The sequence below is a fragment of the Hakea prostrata genome, chromosome 5, assembly GCF_041222555.1.
Source record: "Hakea prostrata isolate BN-2017 chromosome 5, UWA_Hpros_2, whole genome shotgun sequence".
NCBI lineage: Eukaryota > Viridiplantae > Streptophyta > Magnoliopsida > Proteales > Proteaceae > Hakea > Hakea prostrata.
Genome location: NC_142604.1, coordinates 12266722 through 12290768, shown reverse-complemented (window position 1 = coordinate 12290768; position 24047 = coordinate 12266722). Strand labels below are relative to the sequence as shown.

Here is a 24047-nt window from a genome sequence, read left to right as displayed (position 1 = left end):
CAAGCCTAGGTCAATGACACTTATATGCATTCTTGTTGATTCCTATATTGTTGGATAATTCTATTTCCAATACTTTTTCGAGATATTTTTTTATCTATGTACTTAAGCACATTTCTCATGGGATACTTTCAATGTTTATGATTTTGTAATCAACATTTATGTTTAGTTGAAGTAAGCCACTTACAAGGGTTAATTTATTCTGGTATTTGATCGTATATATTTGACATAAATATCATTTTATTTTATTATAGTTGATTACTTATGCAATTGAAGGCTCAAGGACAAAGGAATTATAAATTCTTTCTATTCACAGTATTAAATACACGGTTCGAATTTTTATTTCTTCATCTTGCAAAAAAAAAAAAATTTTTAATTTTGCTAATAATTGTGATATAGATGATATTACGATAACAACTAAATAAATATAGAAAACTCAGTAAATCACTCTACTTTTTTAAGTAAATCACATTAAATAACTAGAAACCTTACTTAAAATTTGTCTATTCAAATTTTAAAATAATATAATCAAAGACAATATATATTTATTTATTATTTTTTTTTTTTTGGGGAGTGGGGGTCTTTCCCAAACTCCACTCTTTCTCTTTTCCTTTCTCTAGGGATGAAAAATGTATTGAACCATTTTAACACACCTCATTAGCCTGCTGCTTGTGTTTTTTCACCCGAAAAAAAAAATCTATAGAGAAAAAGGAAGACTGACCTATGTTCTCTTTGTAGAACCTCAATCAGAAGTCAGCGAGGTCAAGACGGCTGACCACAAAAATGTTGGTGTCCTATGATCCCAGAGTCTGCCAAATTCCAATATGAACAAAAGAACCAAAGCCAAGCTTGAATGGACCAAATTGGTAGCTTGACCACCACGGATCACATGACTAAGTCAGTTTCAACAAGAGAGCCTACCATTTGGTCATTTCATTTGTCAAAAACCCTCTTTCTTATTGGATGCAATAATGATTATACACTGCTGCGGCGGTTTTGTTTACACACTGAATTCCAATATTGCAACTCTCATGAATGGCCCAGCACCTATAGTAAATATCAACCATGCATGGAGCATATAGTATCATACATCACTCTGGCAATCTCAATTCACAAAACGGAAACAATAAGCATTGTTGAGCCAGAAGTTCTCAGCTTCAAACGGATCTCTAACCTCCGGTGTAAAGCTTTAGTAACACAGGTTGAAAAGCACTGAGGAACTCACTGCATCTGGCATTAGAAAATGGACGGTTGGCCAACAAAATTTTTAGTCTTCTAGCAATCAAAGTTCATCTGGAGTGGCACTGAGTCGAGCAGAATACACAATTTAGCTTCAAACAGTGCTTATTATTTTGGTTGGGAAGGTGCCGGAGTGCAAGGCGCCCATTTGCTTAAGTACCTGATGATTGTTTAGGATCTACACCTTTACATGCTGAATGACCTAATCTTATCCTGATAATAGCTTTTTATCCAGCCCGCAATCAGCTGGATTTCCGATGCCCTCAGCTCTAACAACCAATCAGGATCCTTGCTAGTTGAAGCACGCAAATCTATATGATGAGCTCCTGAGAAGAGAAAGAAAAACTTAGTATTTCACTAAACAGATATATTCAAGAATAATGCATGTAGATTACGATTACCGTGCAGTAATGTCCAGCTATATCTCTTTGAAAAGAAAATTTAAGGCTCAGAAAATTTTTATTATTTTGAGGCTAGTTACCAAATCATGGAGATTAAAAATAATGCCAAGAAACAATCTTGCCCTTAAGGTATTGGGGTGAATTTGCAGAAAGGAAAGATAGTCATTTGTGAGGCCATTGAGAATACAATTTCAAAATCATATAAAATGTTAGTACTGGACACATTTAGCGGGTACCACAGATGGGCATAACTAGTTTTACCATCTCTGAAGGGGGATTTGGTGCACAGCTAGTTTTGCCATGTCCAAAGGATGACTTGTGATTCTGAGTGTTCGTTATTTAGCAATGCTTTGGATTGACCATCTGTAGTATTTCAAATCCAAATTTAGATCATAAACCCTCCCATATAGGTCCTGTTTGTTGGCGAGACCAATTCGTCTATACTCTTATTTTATTGAATTCTTCTATTCTTCTCTTCCTTTTCAGTTTTACTTTTCCCCTTTTCTTAAATGCACTATTCCAAGTAATCACTCAGGGCTCCATTCAAAGCCTCAACATATTGCCTACCCTTCCTCTATTCTGGCTTTTCAAAACCCTATTCAATACTCCCATTGATTTTTTGCAAAAGGATGTCATATAACTTGAAGAACCAAGGAAGTAAATCTGTGGTGGTGGTGATGAAGCCTCCCTCGGCCTTCAATGTTGAAACCAGGTCATCCTTATTATTTTCTCCTTCCATTTCTTCTCCCGTCTGCCATGCAAACTCTCAGAAATAACACAGTTCCTGTATAAGTGATATTCCAAGGTATTCTGAAACTCAGTCTTTGGAGATTCAATCCTACATCCATCCTTCCTCTCATATTGGTGAATTGGTATTATTCCAATCATTATTCATCTCAGTCCTGTCCAGATTGGTTCAGTTAAAAGTCCAGCAATAACAGTGTCTGTTATATTCTGATCAGGGATTTCCTTTAAAGATTCTAACCATGAATCAGATTGGGCTAATATTTGGAGGGATTTGTCACCTCCAAAAGGAGTCCATTTGACCAGGAATGGATATACATCTGGGCATTGTGATGGGAGATGGTTCTGCATTTGTTTACTTTCTATTTCATAACTTCTGCAGTAATTGATTCCGTCATTAATCAGTCCCTGTAGATTCATCCATTGAATAACACTTTCAACAATAATTCTACTAACCATCCAGCCCCATGCTCTGATTACTATTTCTACGTAGTTTTTAATCACTGCGATTCTGCCTGTGAGTTCCTGTCCTTTAAATCTGCCAAACAGGTTATCAGACTACATCACCAAGTCACTATTGTTCAGGTCCTTAAAAACCTTCAAATGCTCCATTACCCTCCCCTTCAATCAACCAGCTGAGCCCAGCTTTTTCTCACATTATTTCAAAAAAATTAAGATTGCTATCCATTGCTGTCATGGCATCTGGATGATCCAAGGCTTTGAACAGGGCAAAAGGGGAAATCAATGCCAAAAAGTCAGCCAAGGCTTATTGGTATTGTTCCAATTACGTTTACATATAGTACATTGCAGTCTATTATTTCTTTTATCCTGACGAGATAAAAGCTTTTTGTACTTTTATTTTCCAACATCTTTTTCTCAACTGGGGATGCAGATTTAGATAAAAGTGTACTGTACATATAATGTGCACAAATTAGTTACCAAAAGTCAAAATAAACAAAAACCCAACAACCCACCAAACTATAAACTAGATAGTTATTATTGCCTCAAGAATTAGAACCTATGAAATTGACAGAGGTTCCAAAACTCATCTGTCTTGAGGATCTGAGCAGAGTTCAAACAGGTATTCATGAAAAGTGAGTTCAAACAGGTACTCGTGCAAAGTGGTTCACATGTCCTGAGAGAAATTGACAAGATAAAAACCAAGAACCACGAATTTGAAATAACTAAAATTTTCTTTTGGGGGTTGAGTGCAGGGGTTGAGGGTGGGGCACTGACTAGAACAGCACAGGTGGAGTATGAAACCTTAGGTAGTCTAATGTTCTTGGTGCCCCTAGGCCATATTTTTCTAAAAGAGGCAATAACTTCAACCACTACAATAGAGGAACTAGGGACAGCCTTTCAAAGTATCAACTAATCATATCAATCAACATTCAGACAAGAAAAAGAAAATCATGGGGTGCAAAATTCATCAGTAATTGGACAGCATGAAGGTGAGACACGGCGAAATAATAACAATTCTAGCATCTAAAGTTGTACCTTCATTTGTAACAAGTGCGACAATAGTCTCAGAAACATTCTGCAGAACCCTGCAACATTTAATGTAGATATTCATATCTTCTCAGAAGTCAGATGATGGATATTTAACTATTATGATCAAGCAGTGTGGAAAAGAACTCACCCGCCACCACTCCAAGGATCCAAGAGTCCATTTGAGAATATTATGTTATTTCCAAACGCCTTTAATACGGTTCTCAAATCCTTTCAAAGGAAACATGAATGAGCCACAATGAAACAAGAACAAACAATAGTTCGGTACAAACATCAGAATGGTCATGTCTAGATCATTTTGAGGATGCAAAAGGAGGAAGGAAAAAATTTTGCAACATAGATTTTTAGGATTATTAATTTCACTTACATATGAATATAGAAGTTCTTGAAAAAATTGCTTTTTATACTAATAATTTTTTATGTAAGATAGAGTGCGATAATTTTTTTTTCCTTGCAACTTTGGAGTCAAAATGGGAGATGGAGACTTAGCTAAAATAGCATGCTTGCATGTAAAGATCAAGCACTCATCAAGGTCTCAGACATCTTGGTATCTCAGGGAGATATCAGTGTTTTACTGTAATTGTATGATTCCACAGAAACTGCCATACCTCCTCAGAAGATGTACTTAATACTGCAACAGTCTATCTCCTAGAGAGAACACCAATGCAAAACCAGTATCAATCTAGTACATGCATGAATCTTCATGGAAACGCCATCGTGATATTCTTTCTGCCTAAACATATTAGAGTTTCTCCCAAGAGATTCAATTTCCCTATTTTCACCCTCCCCCATAGTTCCCTTCTTTCTAATTCTAAACCTAGATACATGATTAGTTTTCCACACCTCCAGAAAGCACGAAACAATTGTTCTTTTCACATTTCTTCATAAATTCTAAGACAGCTCCAATCAAGGTCCTATCTACCTTTAGTTAAGTAATAATTTCCAACATTTTCTTCTACATTTACAATAGGGAACTCTGATCATCCAGAGAAACTTGTCACAAGCTTTATGGATTCAGGCATGTCCTATATTCTAAAAATGTATCTAAAATTGCCCTTCTCTTCAACCGTTTCCTGGGCAAAACCTTTAAACTCTTTTGTGACCAAACTCCAGTGCCAAAAAGTATTTGCAAACCAGAATACGATATTTCCACAAATGAACTATAATACTGGTTTACATTGAAAAATAAAAGAAAAATATCAGAATTGCTTTCAATAGCAGGGAAAACAATGAACCATTAATTCAACATAATTAACAGATAGTGACTTCATTATAGATAAGATAATCTATAAAAAAAAAAAAAATTAGTGTTCAGTAATTCTTGGATGGCGTGGATAAGAAACTCTAACTTCACTGAATATCTTGTGAAAGTCAACTAAGTAACGGGTTTCATTATTAAGAGTATGACAAGTATTAGGAATGTTACTTGATGGCATTGCATGTCAGGTTGCTGTTCCTGATTCTAATGCAATAATACTGTTCTTTTCTGGAATTCTAGGACATCTCTTTTCAAGTTTCACGCACGCGTTACATCCCTCACTCTTTAGCGTAATCAACAATATACAAAAGGCAATGCTTTTAGAAATACAATTTGTTTCTCTATAGAACACATGCTAATGACAGAAGAAAATGATAGATGATAAAGTGAATCCCATTTATACTACAATCCAAGCAGAAGAAAATGAATTAACATTTATCATTATAGTAAGACAAAAAATGTTTATTGAGGTAACAACAAGTGTCTTACATGTCCACCAAATTCAGTTGTTATCCAACGGGGCCTTGGATTGACACTAAACTCCTTATAGCACCTTTCTTGATAAGAAGAGTAATCAAAATCATATGCTGGAAACATGCTTGTGCTCTTGCTGCAGGACATAGGCATAACCATCTCAGTGCATGCCTGAAACAAGGCAATACTATAAAAACCAATTGGTACTTCAAGGCTGATGAAAGCATAAAGATTTAGGATAAAAGATTAGTCTGAAGCTTAATAGTCAATGATAAATAAAAAATAACAAACCTGCCAATCCCATCCACTCATTCCATGAGGATCATCTTCCAAGTCAAAGCAGTCGACCCCTCCTGTATAATTGTAATAGACGTTCACACCAGCAAATATACGCTCTAAAACACTAGTCCCATCAGGATGACTGTCAATTTTCCTGCATACCTAGAAAACAATAAATTAACGAGTAGCTCAGTCCCATAGATGGATTGGTTTGACATTCTCAGATTGACAACAATTAAAGCTTACCCCAAAAAAAGACAGGCTTAACAATGCAAAGGTTCTCATGCCAGGACGGATTAATATGATACACTAGATTCACATTACGGTTAGTGCAAATTTATGGGGCTCCCCTACAAAAAACTTCACTATAGAAAATTTGCCACTGTAGACAGCCAACTGACTTGGAGATAATTGGAACTATGCACTAACCATGTATGGAGGTTTATATCCAAGGTTGGGAGGGTCACAAGGAGTTAGTGGCAGTCCAATGGGCTGAAGTTGACCTTTTGGGTAAATATATCATCAGTTGGCCTTTTATTTTGAAAAGTTCATTGTAATGGGCCCAATTTATAAACCCATAAATGGATAAATCTGGTACAAGAGATCAGTATTTCTGTTAGATTAAAATACTCCTAATTAGAGTTCTGTCTTGAGTTTATTCGCTTTATTGAGTATATGGTGGACAATTCAAAGTCTTTTTATGAGTAGTTTAGGAATTGTATAAGGTCTCTACATTATGTAATACACCCTCCTCCCCCTCCCCCCCACCCCCACCCACCCAAAAAAAAAATCCTTCTCAACTACAGATGATTTGAATAATAAAAAATTAAAAACAATTCTTATTTTTTCTGTATGAGTTTCAGTACTGGTATGTAAAACACATTAAATTTTAGTCTCATCTTTGATTTGTTTTCCTTTCTGATCGTTATTTCTTGGGTGCTCATCCTAACAGATACCAACACTCTATCTCTTCTCTTACCCCCTCCAAAAAAAAGAAAGGTGAAAATCTCTTCTCTTCTCTTCCATCAATTTCTATTTCTGACTCTATTCTTAGAAAATCTTTCTTTTCTACTGTTTCTTGAATTCGAAGTCCAACTAGGTTTTTTCTGATACTTCAAATCTAACCAATGGATTTCAATTTTACTTCAGTAAATAGATAGTGTTTCACCTTCTAAAGTATCCAACAATTTTAAAATGCCACCTTTTGAAATAGTTCTAGTTTCTCTATATGAAATCAGACTTCAGTCAACTTTATCTCCAACTTCAGTTTTCATTCTCTAGTTTCAGATTTTTGGTTATCACTGAATTTTTTTATTTTTTTATTTTATGAATGAAAATATTCATTAACCAAAATGAGAGGGAAAACATACAAGAAACAAGGGCTAAGCCCAACAACGCCTAATGGCCCAAAGCAAAGCAATCCCATAAAATAACAAGGCAAGAGAAAAATTCAAACACCAAGAGAGAGGCTGGTGTTTTTTATTTTAATTCTTCTTCTTCTTCTTCTTGGATGAGTGGAGCTCCACAACAAAATCTTGATCTAGGTGATGACAAGCTCTAGGTAGATCGGAACTACGCCTACAACTCCGAGGGGGAGGGAGGTGATTTTGGAAGAGGAGGTGTCCTCGAGGACAGAGGTGCAGGGTTCATTGTTCAAGGGGGAGAACAGGTTGGAGGAGAGGAGAGGAGGGACCAGAAATGGGTTGGAGGAGGAGGCCTGGAGATGGAGGGTGAGATGGGCAACGGGTGGGGGAAGGGCCAAGGTTGCATGGGCTAGGGGGAGAGAGGTAGGATGGTCCCTCAGCATGGAGAGGAAAGTAGGGGAGGAATGGGCCAAGGGGACAGGTGATGGGCCAACGAGCCCAAAACTAGAAAGGGGAGGGGCGAAGGTGGAAGGCAGGTCAAGGGAGAGATGGGCCGATGAGGTTGGCCCAGCACCGAGTGGGCTTGAGAAGAAGGGGGAAGGTTAGGTTTAGGACCACGGTATGAAGGATTTCTGCAATGCGGAAAAGGACAAGATGGGGCCGAGTTGCAGGGTGAAGAGGAAGGATAGAAGGGAGAGGTAGGTGTACGCAAATGGAGAAGACGGTTCAGCGGGAAGAGAGGACAAAGGCTGAGAGGTTCCAGGGGGGCGACAGTATCAGCAAGGCAGGGGGCAACAATGGCAGAGGAAGAAAAGCCACCAGGGTGTCAGTACCAACAGGAGCAGCAGCAGTTTTGGCAGAAGGCGGAGCCGCGGCAGAGGATGCTGCAGCAGCAGTGTCACCGACGATGACAACAGCATCAGTTGAACCTTCAGATGGGGAGGACGCTTAAACGGCGAAGTCACCAGCGATGAAAAAAGGGGCATCAGCAGCACCTTCAGAAGGCGAGAACGATGCAGGGTGTTGAATTAGCATCAATGTGCCTCTCTGAAGGCTCCTCTGGTAGGTGCATGGATCCACCTACCCCTTGAGGCACCCTAGGAGATCCAGTAGGAGCAGAGAACGGAGGAGAGGGTAGGATGGGAGGGAGGGCCTGGATCAATTTCCGGCAGGTCTCTCGCACAAGAAAAATTTTGCAGGACGAGCACCAGGCAGGATTCCGCTCGAAGCTCACTGCCTGACTGAAGCAGTGGCCATTGTCTTCAACAATTGAGATTGAAGAGGGGAGGGGGGGTTTCAGCTGAGACATCAATGCAAATGTGAGCAAATGAGAGACTATCTTGCTTCATTGTTCAGGCTTGGGAGAAGAGATGGGTTTCCAACGCAGAGCTGACAAGACTCAAACCCTCGGCACTCCAAAGGTGAAGAGGCAAGCCTGGGAAGGAGACCTAGAGAGGAAGTGAAGATTGATTCTCTCGGGTAAGTTGAAACCTGTGCCATTGCCTGAGAAACAATGGTTTCTTGCCAACCATCCAAGGACCCCCTTCGTGGGCTCACCGAAGGTCATCCTCAACTGAGAACTTGAAAAGAAAAAACCCATGATCAAGAAGGATAGTTTCCAAGGATCCAGAGGTCTTCCATTGCTTATTGAGCAAGTCTCAGACAATGTGGAAGGGAGTGCGAGATCCAGGGAAATGCCCCGCAAGGCACCTGTTCCACTTGGAGACTTCCTTGACAAGAACTCTATCAGGGCATACTACGGTGACTTGGCCAGTGACAATGGAGAGGGGAATCCAACACAACGGGAAGCCATGGTTAGGGTGATGGGAAGATTGGGTCAGGAGTGCGGACCAGGTGGCGAGAAGGAGATGGCAGGGTGGAGATGGTTGGAGGAGGGGAAGAAGGGGGTGGGTCAGTCATGGCTCCTGGCCAAACATCCACCATATCTTTCCTCTGCACATGCCCAGTGCTTAGTCATCCAGACCTTCCTCAAATAGAATACAGGTGGAATTCTTTCACTGTAATTAGTATGTTGTGCTGAAACTGATTTTGAATCAAATTTTCTGAGATCTTCATTGATTCTTAGATTTATGCTTTTTTTCTTAAGTAGTTCAGATATCAGAATCTAATTAGTGGATCAGCCTGATTTCTGATAATATATTCTCCAATCCACTTATAGCATTTAACCAAAAATTTTCTGAATCTGATTCTCTATTATTAAAATTCTTCAGAAATCTGGTTTTTATTCTTATAGTGAAATCCTATCACAAGCTTATCTTCTACTGGATCTCACTGTTCAAGATTAGCACTGCATTAGTAATGGTCGAGAGATACAACTATAAACTTATATTCTGGCATGTTTTACTTTGTCAATGCACAGTTAGGCACCTTTTAGGACACAGACCAGTCCTATAAAAGGATAAGGAGAAAAAAGAATAAACAAAATGAAATTCAAGTCAACTAACAAACAGCTGATGCCGAACTCACCTCTTTTATTGGATGTCCAGGCAATGGCATCAAAAACTCAGAGGGATATGGGTAATCCACCATGGCTAAGTAGCTATAAGCAGAGTATAACCAATCTGAGAGATCTTGACCGCTATTCAGATTCCTTGAATTTGAGTGCGATCACATCCAGAGTTAGAAACATACTAGAGAATTATGACTTACCTTGCAATAGAACAGAGATTACACATTGAAACTGCACAATTCAGCTTACTTGCAGATACGAAAAGTATGAGTTAGCTCCAGAAGGCCTTCAGCAGTCTGGCCTTTAGCTTGTATTACGTCCCATGACTCTTTTATAGTGTTAAAGCAGCTCACACTTTCACGCTGCATGAGAAAGAGGGAGAAAAAAAATTATAAAACTGTGTGCTTACAATGGTATGTCAGTACTCGGGACCAGAATAAAAAAGGAGGTAGAGACACAAAGAAAGAGACTAACAGACCCTGAAGTCATTGGAGACAATGTCATAAAAAGTTTCAGGTGGCACAATATCTTCAAATTGTAGAATTGGTGCAGATGAAGAAAGAGCACCAATAGCAATGTGTGGGTATTTAAGTCTCATCCATGCTGCCAACACTGTTTCAATAATTGCAGTCGAAGAGTTGAACAAAGGAAACAACAAATCCAATTGTCATTGATCTAAAAGAGAGAAGACTAAGAAAAACAAAGATAATTATAATACAAAACCTTACTTCCACCATAAGATCCCCCAAATAAGACAACCGGACAAGCCTCGGCAGATAAATTCCGTTTCAGGTCGGTGATCAACACAGCAAAGTCAGCAAGTGCTTGTGTAGACGTGAGGTACGCCAAAGAATCAGCGTTCTTATAGGCAAGATCTCTATCTCCGTAGGGCATTGACACACCATAGTAACGATGCTGAAACCAAAATCATTTCTCGACTGAATTCCATTCCTACTACAACATTCTAATATTTCCATACATTTTGTTTGACAGAAATAGAATCATTAAGCGTTCTTACCTCGGGGAAGATAACCATGGCGCCAAAGCGTGGAGCAATCTCCCAAACGAAGCCTGTATTAGCAGCAAACCACTCAATATCCCCTTCATTACCGCAGTAGAGAAAGATAGGACCTAATCGCTCTGGACCGAGCCAGTGATCGGTGTTAATGAGGTATCGTTGCTGAAATGTTGGGAGATCTGAGAAACCGAAATGATCAAGACGTTGTGTGAAGTATCGCGTCTCATACTGATACGACTTCAAGGTCGATTTGGTTCTGTTGAGCTCTGCAAATTTTCCGAGAAACCGAGGCGTAGCTCTGAAAGAGCGAAGCCCTGGGGATTTAGATTTGATAGGTGATGGTGATGAGAGGGAGAAGGAGACTATCAGTACCGACAAAGCCAAGGACACCGAGAGAATCGCCGGGATCGATTTAGTCGCCATTTCGCCGGTTGATCACCGGTGATACTGTGACCATACAAAGCTGCAGAAGAATCTTGCTGAAGCCAGACCAGAATCCTGGATAAAGGAATTGGAAAATCAGATTGGCTAGATGCCCGGTTCGGAAAGGAATCGGCTGACACGTGTCCGATATTTGCCTTTTCATTGTCGCTGGTGATCAACTCGATTCTTTTTAATGGGCCATTCCACCCCCGGCCCATTGTTTTTTTAATTGTTCAGGATGTATAACTCTTAGCGTCAAAGTTCATAGGCTTTCTACCCAAAAAAATGTATGGGCTTTAGCCCATAGTTTGAATCTAGGAAAAGTCCAATGGAGTTATGGAATTTCCAAGGAAAACCTTCTCCTAACTACTGTGGGGCGTAGAACTAGAAGAAGGGTATCACTCAAGCGCTATGTTTGTGCGAGAGAAGAATGTTTCAGGTGTTGAAACCTGGGAACCCTCTTCCCCTAAGCTCACTTGTATTGTGCAAGTTTGCAGTGAAATATTCTCCACCCAGCCTATCCGCCAGACCATCCTCCCACACTCATCCCACACTGCCCTACTTGAAACTGGTAGATCCTGTGAGTATGGGTCTCATTTAGGGATGTCAACAGTGCGGTTTGGAGCAATTTTGGGTTGGCCTTAACGGTTTCAGGCTCAAATACGCCCAGTCCAAACATGGTCCATTAGAAAAATAACGATTTTGGGCCGATTTCGGTTTGGTGCAGTTTGAGTTTGGGCTAACTAACGGTTTGAGCTAACGGTCTATATTTTGGTTGACTAACGGTTCGGGCTAACAATTTATTGTATGCAAGAAAAAGAAATAGTTGAGTACCATGCAACAAGAGCAAAAATTCTATGGAAAACAAAATTGTTATTAATCAATTCCCTTTAAATAATGAAAAGTCATTCCACATTGTAAAAATTACACCCCTTTATAGAAATCAAGAACTAAGTAAGTAGAAATCAAGTTCATTCCTCATGTTTCACCTGATAGTCTTCCTAAAACAAATCTTCAAACTAAAAACCTTTTTAAATTCCAACTTGTGTTATGATTGATTATCTAAAATTAGGTTCTTGTTTTGTAAGGATGTTGATTTTTTTCCCCTTCTTTGAAATCCGTCTATTTTTTATGTTGGTATTTAGCTTGATATGCAAAGAAATACCTTTGGATTAGATAAATATTTACTTAATTTAAACAAACTTGGTACATTCAATTAGGCATCCATGCTTAATCTTTCTAATTGTCCTTTACAAATAGTAGAAGACTATTTGATTTTTGAATTCATACTCATTTTTTATGATAGTCTATACCAACTATCTAGTGGTAATATAATGACTCAAACAAGATTTTATGTAAAACTATAAAGTGGGTTATAAAATGGTTAATAAAAGGTTGTGGTTTGGGTTCGGGTTGGTGCAGGCTCTGCCACCCTCAACCCAAACACAGCCCATTAGGGTTCGGTCCAGGCCGATTCAGTTCGGTTTTAATGGCTCAGCCTACAAATTGACACCCCTAGTCCCATTACCCTATGTGAATGTAAGAAGATGGTCTGACAAGCAAGCTAAGGTTAAGTTTTGTCATAGCACAACCACCGCCCACAAATAGTGGTTTTGGTGGATTCGTAAGGCTTCTGTATGAGAATTTAGATCCTAGATAGAGGTTTGTGCTCCCTTCATACATTTTCATTATACATTAAAAGGGGGGTTCCAATGAGGCTCTCACCTCTGATTCATCTTGTCAAAATTCAAAGGAAAAACCCCTCTCTTAATATGTAATTAAGAGATGTAAGAAAAGTATAGACCTCTACAAAAGATCCTCTATTGAAAAAAATATAAATTAAACTACAATCTTCTTGTTCCTATCCAATTTGGTGGAGATGACTTCTGTCTCCCCAAGTGGGTTGTTGGAGAAATGTTGGTTCAAGTATAGATTCTACAGTTGAGAAATTAAAAGAGAAGAAATGGGTACAAAGGTGAAATGGTATTGTATTGAGGGTAATTTAGAAATTAAATAAAATATAACAACAATTTAACAAAATTGTTAATAGATTAGACTAATTTGTTTTTTTTTTTTTTTTTTGGGGCCAAATACAGAAAAAAAAATTCATTCAAAGAAATAAATCTAGGGAAATCCTCCCAATAGGAATAGAGTACAAATAATCAAGTCCTTGTGGTGGCTGCATCCACCAAACTTTAGACATACCCAAACAACGACCCCTCGCTAGCTAACAAATCAGCAAAAACATTGTCTGCTCTTGAAATAATGTAATACAACACAATTGTCAAACCCCATCAAAAAGTTCTTAATAAGCTAAACCAAGTTTGAACAATTCCAATCCATAGCACTAAAATCATCATGTAAACTAGAGACCACAGCTTGACAATCAAAAAATAGCTTGATGTTCTTTATCCCTATAGTAAAAGCAACTTGAAGGATGTCATACATCGCTTACAGCTCCGCTTGCGGTGCAGATAGAGCCCAACCTGCTTTCATGCGTGCATCTATAAAAGACCCAGAGGATGTATTGATAATCTCTCCATGTCCACTACAAGAAGTTGTTGAATCCCATACACCATATGAGAAAACATGTACAAAATTGATATCATCAACTTCTCGTTTGTGGAAGCAAATCGTTAAATAATACACCTGATGAAGCAATCAACATATAAGAACCAAACACTCTAGTTGTGACCGATGTAGAAGCAGCTTAAAAAAACAAACCATTAGAATTCTGCAGCAAACCATTTAGGGACTAGAGAAAAGTATTTAAACTGGGTTCAAGCCCTTCAAACAAATAAACATTCTTTGCCTTTCAAATTAACTATACTATTACACTCCAAATAGTATGCATCCAATTTAAAGATTCAATAAACTTCAACGAGTTCACAATGTCATGACCATGGAAAAGATCTATATCCAAACGAAGGGGACAGACCTTCCAAAAAGTTTTGCAAAAGGACAATGAAATAAAATATGAACAATCGATTCATGGGCACATTTGCAATAAAGACAAAAAGGAGTATAGCAATCACTTATTTTGAACAAATTTATATTTGTAGGGAGAGCATTATAATTTACTTTTTAGAGAAATATCTTAATCATAGGCAGCGTATGAACTTTCCAAAGTGTAGTCCAAAAAGATAAAGAGGCAGAAGTGGTTCCTCTAGAATAAACCCAAAGAGTCGTTTAACTCCACAAAATAAGCAAATCTAACAATAAAATTACATGTTCGAATATGTTTTCACATCCATCTATCCTGCACGGCTTCAAATAAAATAGGAATCTTAAGAATTGCACTAATCTCAAAAGCTGAAAACCAAAGCTGCAATTTAGAGTAGTCCCATGATCTTAAAAGCCAATGTATTAATTCACCAACCCATAAAAGATTGTCAGAAGGCGGATCTCTCCAAATACGGTTCAAAGGTAAATCAAGAATCCAAGGGTCAGAAAATATCTTTGTTTAGTAACCATTACCAATCCTTCGAATTAGACCCTTTGTAAGAACATCTTTCCCAACATATACCTCTGCCAACCCTAATAGCATCCCCTCGAACACCTGGCATCCATCTTTAGGGTTTTGTGTCTATGAAGTATATATAATGATATTAGTATATTAACACCTATGATTTCAGGCGTTAGAGGAGCTAGCCCAAAAATAATTACTCGTTTTCAAAGTATTTTGAAAAATCAACTTTCTTCATTGTCAAAATGGATATTTGAAAGGGAAAAAAAAAATATTTTATTATTATTATTATTATTATTATTATTATTATTATTATTATTATTATTATTATTTAATTACTACTTTATCTCCAATACTTTTTGAAATTACTAATCTAACCTTAAACTTTACATGTAATTATTGTTGCTCCCCATACTGTTAAACTCCGTTAGTTCAGGGATGATGTGGCCATTTTTATTATTTAAAAATGCCTAGATAACCCTAAAGTTTTATTTTACTTAATTACCCTTTATATTAAATTACATTATTACCTTAGTAATTAGGGAAAATTTTGACCCTCATTTGGTAGCCCCTTAGTTTTTTTATCTTTACTTTTCAATTTTATGTTATTTTTTAGTTTTTGTTATTTACTTTCTAATTTGATGTTATCAATTTTTTTAAGTTATTACTTCCATACGGTTTTCATTTATTAACTATCTAATTTGGTGTAATCAACTTAGATAGTTTATTTTTAGAATTCAAAATAATAAGAACACAACTTTAGAATTAGTACTTGTATGGTATTTTGTAAATGATGATAATATTGTGTTTTGACTTTTTAATTTTAGAATGACAAAATAAATATTAAATATTTAATTATAACCATCTTTTACTTTTTAGTAGTTAAGTTATAGGACAGGAGGCATCATTAATTATCCTAAAAAATTTATAATATATAATTCACCTCTTTGGTTATAGCAATTTGCATCATTTATATAAGAATAAGAACATTTTCACTGATAAGAAATTCCAAAATGACATGTTTTAAGTGTATTTAGAAATCGATACCTTGACTATATTTTAGAATTGCTACCTCTATTTCAAGATGACAAGTTTTAAGTGCTTTAAAGAATTGATACTCTTCTTAATTGAACTTTGACTTACTTTTAAAAGCCAATGAAAATAAGAAAATAAAAGAATTTCTCAAAAATCAATTGAAAGAGGTCAATTATTTCATTATTCTACCCAAAAAAAAATTCATTAGTGGAAGATTTTTTGTCATGCAATTTTTTTCAAATATACATATGAATATGTAACATTATTAGCCATATTAATAATTTATATATATATATATTTTTAATAAACTAAAAAGTTATACATTCAATACTAAAAGGTATCATGGTTTCATGAATATCATTTTCTAGAGTAAAATGAATATCTTTATATTGAAGTTAAAAGGTACCTAACAAGTACCAGTACCACTTCACAGGTCCCACCAATGAGTGGGGATAAGATAAATGCAAGCACTAACACGAAATTATATTCCATTACAACTTGATGTACTTTTTTTTTTATTTATAATAATCTACTAATCTAGGTTGGTGATGACATTAGATTATCCTCAACTGCCCAACATTCTTAAGAAAAGAAAAAAAATCAATTGATTCCTTAGAGCTGATTTCTTTCACATTTGTGTTCAATTGATTATAATCTATTATTATTATTATTATTTCTCAGTAAAAATTAAAAGAATGATCAATCTAGGCACCTAGAGATATATAACATGTGGGCAATCTTTTTTAGACCAAAACTTAGAAATATGAGCTGAATTATTTTGGATCTTATAAGTTCGATAACTCTACCATATGGTTGGTATCGAAAAATAAGAAAAGTCATCTATAATAATAATATTGATTAAGTTGGCTTCAATAAATCATAATAAAGTAGCCATGAATTTCACTAAATGATGAATGAAGGGCTGTGATTCTGGGAAGGATGCTAACATGAGCAAATTTAGAATATGATTTGGAATATGACGGATAGGAATATTTGAAACCCATCAACCTTGGTATTATTTCGTAGAAAATCATTGATAAATGTTGGGTTTTGAGAATTCCAAAGAAGAGAATAAATAATATAAATATTCTTTCAAACAGCATTTCATGTGTTCCCCCATCTTTGGTATAAGCATTTGTTCTCATTTTCTTGTAAAAGAAAAAGGCAAATGACATGATTTGTGGTTGACTAATTATAAGGGCGGGAGTGACTACGATTCATCTTGCCTTACCATTTCAAATTTTATCTCACTTTCACTTCTTTTCAAAGAAACTAGAAGAAATGATAAAATTTCAACACAAGGGGGACCCTATAGATGATACGGAGATTTTGTTGATTGTGATTAGTAATGATTCAAAATAGATTATGATAATTTAGAATATTTAATCTGTTTTGCATCTACATCCTTTTATTTTAAGCAATTATTCTTGGAATTATATTAAGTGGTTCACCAACCATTGCATTAAGGACGGCCATTTACACCCTTATATTTTCAATTAATCAACTTTATGCAATAAAATGATTAAAAAGAATAATGTAGGGTTAAGAGTTAAAAGCAAGAAAAGAGTCTTTATAGAGACACCAGAATGGAATAGATTCATAAATTTCTATGGTCCTTGACACAATGATTGAATGCTATGGGTCATGGTCTTGGTTGTCGGCATGTAACTTTAGTCATATACATTTGTTGAGTTGGGTGATTCTCCGTGTATGTACCTATGTACGATTAGACGCTCTGCATCTCAAAGTGCTAAAAAAGATCGACATGGACACCATGGGTGGACCATGATTCGATCACTTATGCTTTACGCATCTCCGGTTCACCAATCACAACAATAGGGTGTAGCCTATGGCACTTTTCTAAAACTTTTCCTCATCAAACCAAGAAAACTGGTCCATTGATGATTCCGGTCTAGACCGGACTGAAATGAGTGTAAAATCTGAACTGAAGCTCAAGAATCCAGGTATCATTCCTCAAATCCTGAAACACTTTTCCTTGGGAGGAATCCTGAAATCCAAAGAACAAGTAAAAAGAATTTGGGGTGTTTTACGTATTGGATTTTCAGTGGGAATTGACAGGGACGGATTCCAAAATAAATCGAAATCGATAACGGCCCATCCAATATATTTCACGGATCCGATTCTCGATTCTTATAAAAATCATTTTCATGGTGCATGCACACGCATCGAACACGGAGAGAGATTAAAGACTTTCTTTCCCTTGAAACCGGAAAGGTCATCAAATCCATGAGCAGAGAGATTCGGGCAGTGCAGGTTGAGCAAGATTGGCTAGAGCCTCCATTATTGGTGCTGCTTTGCTTTGCTCACCACAAAATGGTGCAAATTAATCAAGCTTTGCTTGGGGCCCTACTGCCTTAACTTTGTGCCACAGCTTTGCCGGCAAACCTTCCAAGTAATTGTTCTCCCACAGCCCACATGTCAACTCCACTTTCCCTACATTCCTTTTCTTTAATTTCAAGTTTTCAGAGACACACAGAGAGAGAGAGACAGACACACAGAGTCACGAGTCACCATAGGAGGGATGATGACATGATGGGCACCTCTTCCTTCCTTGCTTCTTCTTCCTTCTCTACTTTTCAAACGTATGCATGATGCCTTACATGAAAACCCATCAAAGATATAGTCTAGAAAGTGAGTCTGAAGTGGGGTAACCCTGAGGTTTTACTTTTTAGAAAGTCGGTGCCTTGATGATGCTCTTATGAAATCAAAGAAGAATATTGATAGCTATTGGTGTATCATTTCTGAATGGACTTTTTCTTCTTTCTTGTCCAGTGTCTTAATGATTCCATTTCCTTCATACCCCACAAGTATTTAGATTACCTAATAATGAAAATCTTCTTTAACATCAATGGGTTGTTTACTTAAGTTGATAATTATTACTTGATTTGATAATGATCAACATCTCTTAGTGAAGAAAATATAAAAAGAACTATTCAGATGCAGCTGAGAAGAAGAAAAAAAAATTTCATTTGCCATCTACATAACCCTCTTGCACACTTTTCATTAGGTGATTTTCATTATTATGTTGGCTTTTCCAACCTTTCTTCCCATACAAACTTCTCTCTTTAAAAACCCATTTGAATTCGTGAGGATAACGTAGATTACAATGAAACACAAAACCCATTTAACCCTAATATATATGTATTTGTAGTGGCTAATGTAGACAAAGATGGTCGGCTGGCTGTCATGTCTCAAGAACATATCAAAGTAACCTTATCTTTCCAGCTCCCCTCCATCATTTGCCAACTTCTACGCTCTATAATCATTCCACAAGGAATCAAATGCCCATAGTACCAAATCATTGGTGGGGTCCAAGTGCCTAACCCTTGCCCCCCCCCCCTCTCTCCCCATCTGACCCCACCCTTTCTTTATAATCTTCATATCCAACGTGTACTTCCCTTCTACTCAACCAATGGATTAGAATATTTAAGAAATGGTTTGTATTGTTTGCTTTTATAGATATGTCATACATCCACTAGTAGAAATGAGAGAAATGAGGGATGAGATGAGAACACCATCCACTTACATAGGTAGCATTGTTTTTAGTGTTGTTGGGTTTCCTAATTGGATGAGGTTAGAGACATGATTGATTACTTTAAAAGTGGATCATTAAATTGATCCCACAATTATTCCCAATCATCCCTAATGAGAGTGAGTTTGGGAGAGATTCACTATTTCATAATTGCTAATTAATCACTCTAGTGTCAAAGTCAATGTCTATCTATATATTTCCTTTTGCTTTTCATACTTGTCGGCAAAGATTAGGATAATCCTTCCTTAAAGTGCAATAAACGACTCTTCATGGGTAGCTTTAGACCCTAAGTAAACAAGGAAAAATATATTCTTTTCCCTCCACTTCAAACCTATAATGGTGTTGTTTTGCATTCCATCCAAACGCATGCATGATTTGACTGCTAAAATCATGATAATAATAAGATCTCCTTTATAGTGATCGATCTAACTCTTTCTAATCCATAATCAAATGCCACGTAAAAGTGCATACACCAGAAAGAAATTGTAATTCACATATATACCTCATGATATGACCCAATTTACTCTACCATAAAAAAACTTAACTTGATAAGGCAGATCAACCGTCATATGGGCTGGCTGCAACTACCTCCATTTCTTCTCTTTTGGAATGGATCGAGAATGGATCCATTAATTATCTATATGTATGTAGGGAAGGTTGATTTACAAGAATAGTGTAAGAAGGAATTATATATATTAAAAGTAATAAGAGGTTGAAAATAGTATCACTCATATGAGTTTCATATAATTAGGGTCCTATAGAAAATTGTAAAGTGGATTCCACCATTTATAAGGTGATGGGGGCATAAAAGAATGATTAGAAAGAATTTATTTCCCAAGGAAATCTGTCTATTTTTCCTTAAAATGTTTTGTGAATCATCTACTCTTGTATCTCCCTTTTTCCAGTTCCGTATGAAGGTATATAAACTTAGGAAGTATTGGCCGGTGAATCTATTTATAATTTTCTTAAGAATTTAGTCTTTAGATCATTGATAGTCATATCTAGTGGAAAGAAACAAAAGAAGATAGAAGTTCCAGCCATATCTGGAATTCCATTTTCTCTGAGATTATAAATAAAATCCTCTCAATTTATGTTGGTCATGACCACTATACTAATAGAAACAGGCACCTGCTCTTTGTATCCCCATAGTTTTGTTGTATTTACCATCCTTGTTCTTTATTGTTTCTTTAACCTGATGCTTTAATATATCCTCTTGTTGTTTGGTTGTTTTGTTCCCCTTGGTTTTGGATTTGAGCTTATCTCATTATCATGATCATGGTTGCTTTTGGTTTCCCTAGTTAGGGGTGTTCCCTTTGATTAGGCCCTGTGGCAGTCTGCTTGTATTTGTTTTCTCTTCTTTTCCCTTTTTCAATTGTAAAAAGAACTCTTAGGATCCACTGCACAAATTTTCAGCCATGAACTGCCATTCAGTTATTGGGTTTTGAGTGAGAGCATGCCAAAACCCCATTTTCATATAATATGGTATCATTATATTATTAACAATAGGTAGGTCACAAAAACCAAATTGCGTAGGGTAGAAAACATTATTGAATGATGGATGCTTAGTATATGGATTGGGTAATATTTTGGGAACACTCAACATTATTACCATTTGAAACTTGTATGGTGTCTTCTACCTACTTTCCTTTTCTTTTGCAAACACCAACAAGAAGAAGGGCAGTGACACAATAGAGCATTAACTCCTTAAACCTTTATAGTGCACATCCCTTTCCAAGCCTCTTCTCCTAAAAGATAAGCCAAATAATGAGATGGACAAGGAAGAAAGAGAGAGAGGGTGCGGTGGGTTGGTAGAGTTCAATGTCTAAGTAATTAAAATCATCGTCAGAGAGATAGAGATAGAGAGAGGGTGGAGTGGGAAACATATGGTGTGGTCTGGGACAGGGTGGACACATAGGGTTCATGCCCTACAGCAAGTTTTGTTCCCCCGCGCCACTTAGTTCATATGAAATATCTCTAGAGAAAAGAGAACTAAAAAACTTTTAATCATGACCACCCACATCGCACATCTCCTTTGATGAAATGCATGACAAATCTACGCACCATGAATGCTGCATGATGCAAATAACACTGTTGATATCAATAGTAGTAGTGAACAGATAAGAAAGAAACAGTGAAGTTAAAAAAAAAACAAAAAAAAAGGGCTGAAAAGCAAAGCAGCTGCCTCATAAGATGATGCGATAAAAGGAACACATAAAGAGAGATTATTGTTAAATAACTTGATATAGTAACATCTGTGGACGAGTCATTCTCTTGATGTGTTGTGTGTATACGCACTTTCATCTGATTCCACGTATTCATCTTTGCATCAAATACACATAAGAGAGAGAGAGAGAGAGAGAGACTTGTTCTTATTTGGTTGCTTCTCGAGAGCAATAGTAATAATAGTAGTGGGGTTCTCATGGTCAACCTATGCAGAGAGAGACATATGAGGATTTTCATAATTCTCCACGCCAGATTCGTTCCTCTACTCATCCATCTCTTTGATTAATAATCATAGCCACCCACCCACCCTCCAAAGCATTCCTCTCTCCACCTTCTGCTTTTTCTTCTTCTTCATTCAATTTTCTTCAATTAAGACCAGTTTCCAATACCTTCAACACTTCTCCTGCATCTCTAACACAGTGTTTTTGCTTTCCTTAATTCTTAAAATGGGTTCTGAAGATCTCTGTAATACAGGACTTGGCCTTGGGCTAGGCTATGAAGGGAATAATAACAATAATCTCTCCAAGTCTGATCATCATCAGCGCCAAAAATCTTCCCTGAAATTTGACAACCTTTTTGCTCCCTCTCTCACTTTAGCCCTCTCAGATGACCATGAGTTTGATGCTGTGGCAGCCAAGATTGATGTAAACAAGGCGTGTGAAGAGTCAGGCGATCCATGCCAACAAGCTTCTCCTCACACTCACAGTGGTGTCTCATCTTTCTCCAACGCTAGCATCAAGAGGGAGAGAGACCCCATAAGCGAAGAAGTGGAGGCTGAAAGGGTCTCCTCCAGGGCAAGCGATGAAGATGAGGAAGGAAGTGCAAGAAAGAAACTCAGACTCACCAAAGAACAATCGGCCCTCTTAGAAGATAGTTTCAGAGAACACAGCACTCTTAATCCGGTATTTAACTCTGATCCTTTCCTTTTTCCTTACTCTGTTTGTTCTTACTGTTGAAAAAGGTTATGACAGATTGAATCTTTATCAGAAACAAAAACAAGCTTTGGCTAAGCAATTGAATCTCCGGCCCCGACAAGTCGAAGTTTGGTTCCAAAATAGAAGAGCCAGGTTTGTGCTCTTTTCTCTCTCTCTCTCTCTCCATTGTTTTTTCTTGGGATTTGAACATCCAACATCGTAGCTCTGATACCATGTTACGATACAGGACAAAGCTAAAGCAAACTGAAGTAGACTGTGAGTTTTTGAAGAAGTGTTGTGAGACCCTAACAGATGAGAATAGAAGATTACAGAAGGAACTTCAAGAGTTGAAAGCATTGAAACTATCTCCACCACTTTACATGCAGTTGCCGGCAGCCACCCTCACGATGTGTCCTTCATGTGAGAGGATCGGCGGCATCGCCGGAGGAGATGGGTCATCTAAGGCAACCTCTTATGCAATTGCACCCAAGACTCACTTCTACAATCCCTTCACTCATCCATCTGCAGCTTGCTAAACTGTAACTGCATTTAAATACACCAGTAAACAACATACTCACTTCACAATCCCCTCTCTTTTTGGATCAGGGTTTTGTATATTCTTGTTTTGATGTTAGTACTATTAATGTAATTAATTTGTATCTTGTAGCAATACACAATATAATTAAAATGCTCTTTTCTTCTTCTCTTCTTCTTTCTTTCACTTTGTAAAGAGATTTGAAACAGGAAAAAGATAAAGATATTTATAAAAGAGTGAACTCAGTATTCGATGGTTTCCTCACAAAAAGAGTCAGAAGGACAGTTTTCTTACTCGAGAAGAAAAGATATCTGTCGAGGAAATTATTTAGGTTTGAGGAGTTGGTTTTTTGTTGGGTGTTAGGGAGGTGATGAGTAGAAAACGATAGGAAAATCAGGGGAAAAGAAAACCATAAAAACTAAAGGCGTGTGGGTCACGAAAGGAATTGAAAGATTAGGGAGATGGCGTGAGCTTTGGTGAGGCTCTCTTCTCTCTCTCTCTCCTATTTTCTGAAATCTGAGTGGGTCATGCCTCCATGTGAAGTTCTCTTGTCTCTCTCTTGTGGATTCCCAAAAATTTTCCAGAATCAAAAGCTTTCATGGCTCCACGGCATGGGCTTAGAGAAGATGTTCTATACTTCTCTCTGTCTTCTTATACGAATGTGAACATGGGTCGGGTCAATATCCAATTTGAGAAAAGTTCTGCCAAACGCCAAACCTATTGAGAGCTACTGGAGGGTTTATCAAGATGGGTCTGGATTTAATTGGTGGATCCGGTGGAGCTTCAAAACCTTCCAGATTTTGAAACATTACATTACACAGAGAGAGAGAAAAAAATTGACGGGTGGGGACCTTGGTTTTCTCCCATTTCCGTAGTCCTGAATTCATGGTGATTGGTAGAAGATGGTGAGCTCATTCAAGCCGACAATGATGGGAGGAAGAAACAAGAAAGAAGAAAGGCACCACCATTAGAGAGCATCAAAGAAATTAAAAAGAAACCAAGAAAAGCGAAATTTCCTGGAAAGTACGTGAAAGCTATCCTTCTTGTTATCTACATCATGTTGTTCATCATCAGCATCATCAATAATTTTTTACTCTTTTTTCTCTTTTTCAAATAGTCTTGTAAAAAGAGTCGAGAGAGCAAAG

The 24047-nt window shown here is 37.2% G+C and overlaps 2 protein-coding genes across 3 annotated transcripts; one reads left to right on the top strand and one right to left on the bottom strand.

The window, feature by feature from the left end:
- Window positions 1–665: 665 nt before the first annotated feature.
- Window positions 666–11264, bottom strand: LOC149015182 (Serine carboxypeptidase S28 family protein). Of its 2 annotated transcripts, XM_089155455.1 has the most exons (11): window positions 10754–11264; window positions 10464–10650; window positions 10214–10347; window positions 9985–10097; window positions 9753–9876; window positions 5914–6063; window positions 5638–5793; window positions 4021–4100; window positions 3879–3928; window positions 1397–1562; window positions 666–1221 (listed from the first exon to the last, which is right to left on the bottom strand). In XM_089155455.1, exons 1-10 carry the CDS (start codon window positions 11174–11176, stop codon window positions 1423–1425), a joined length of 1557 nt encoding a protein of 518 aa, XP_089011581.1. In that variant the 5' UTR covers window positions 11177–11264; the 3' UTR covers window positions 666–1221; window positions 1397–1422. The 2 variants fall into 2 exon arrangements, with proteins under 2 accessions (XP_089011581.1, XP_089011580.1); XM_089155454.1 differs by lacking the exon at window positions 666–1221 and having other exon boundaries at window positions 1228–1562; window positions 10754–11263.
- A 10361-nt stretch (window positions 11265–21625) lies between these two features.
- On the top strand, window positions 21626–23788 carry LOC149015181 (homeobox-leucine zipper protein HAT9-like). The gene is made up of 3 exons (XM_089155605.1): window positions 21626–22355; window positions 22441–22520; window positions 22615–23788. The coding sequence occupies exons 1-3, from the start codon at window positions 21900–21902 to the stop codon at window positions 22901–22903; spliced, it is 825 nt and encodes a 274-aa protein (XP_089011731.1). The 5' UTR covers window positions 21626–21899; the 3' UTR covers window positions 22904–23788.
- The last annotated feature ends 259 nt before the right edge of the window (window positions 23789–24047 follow it).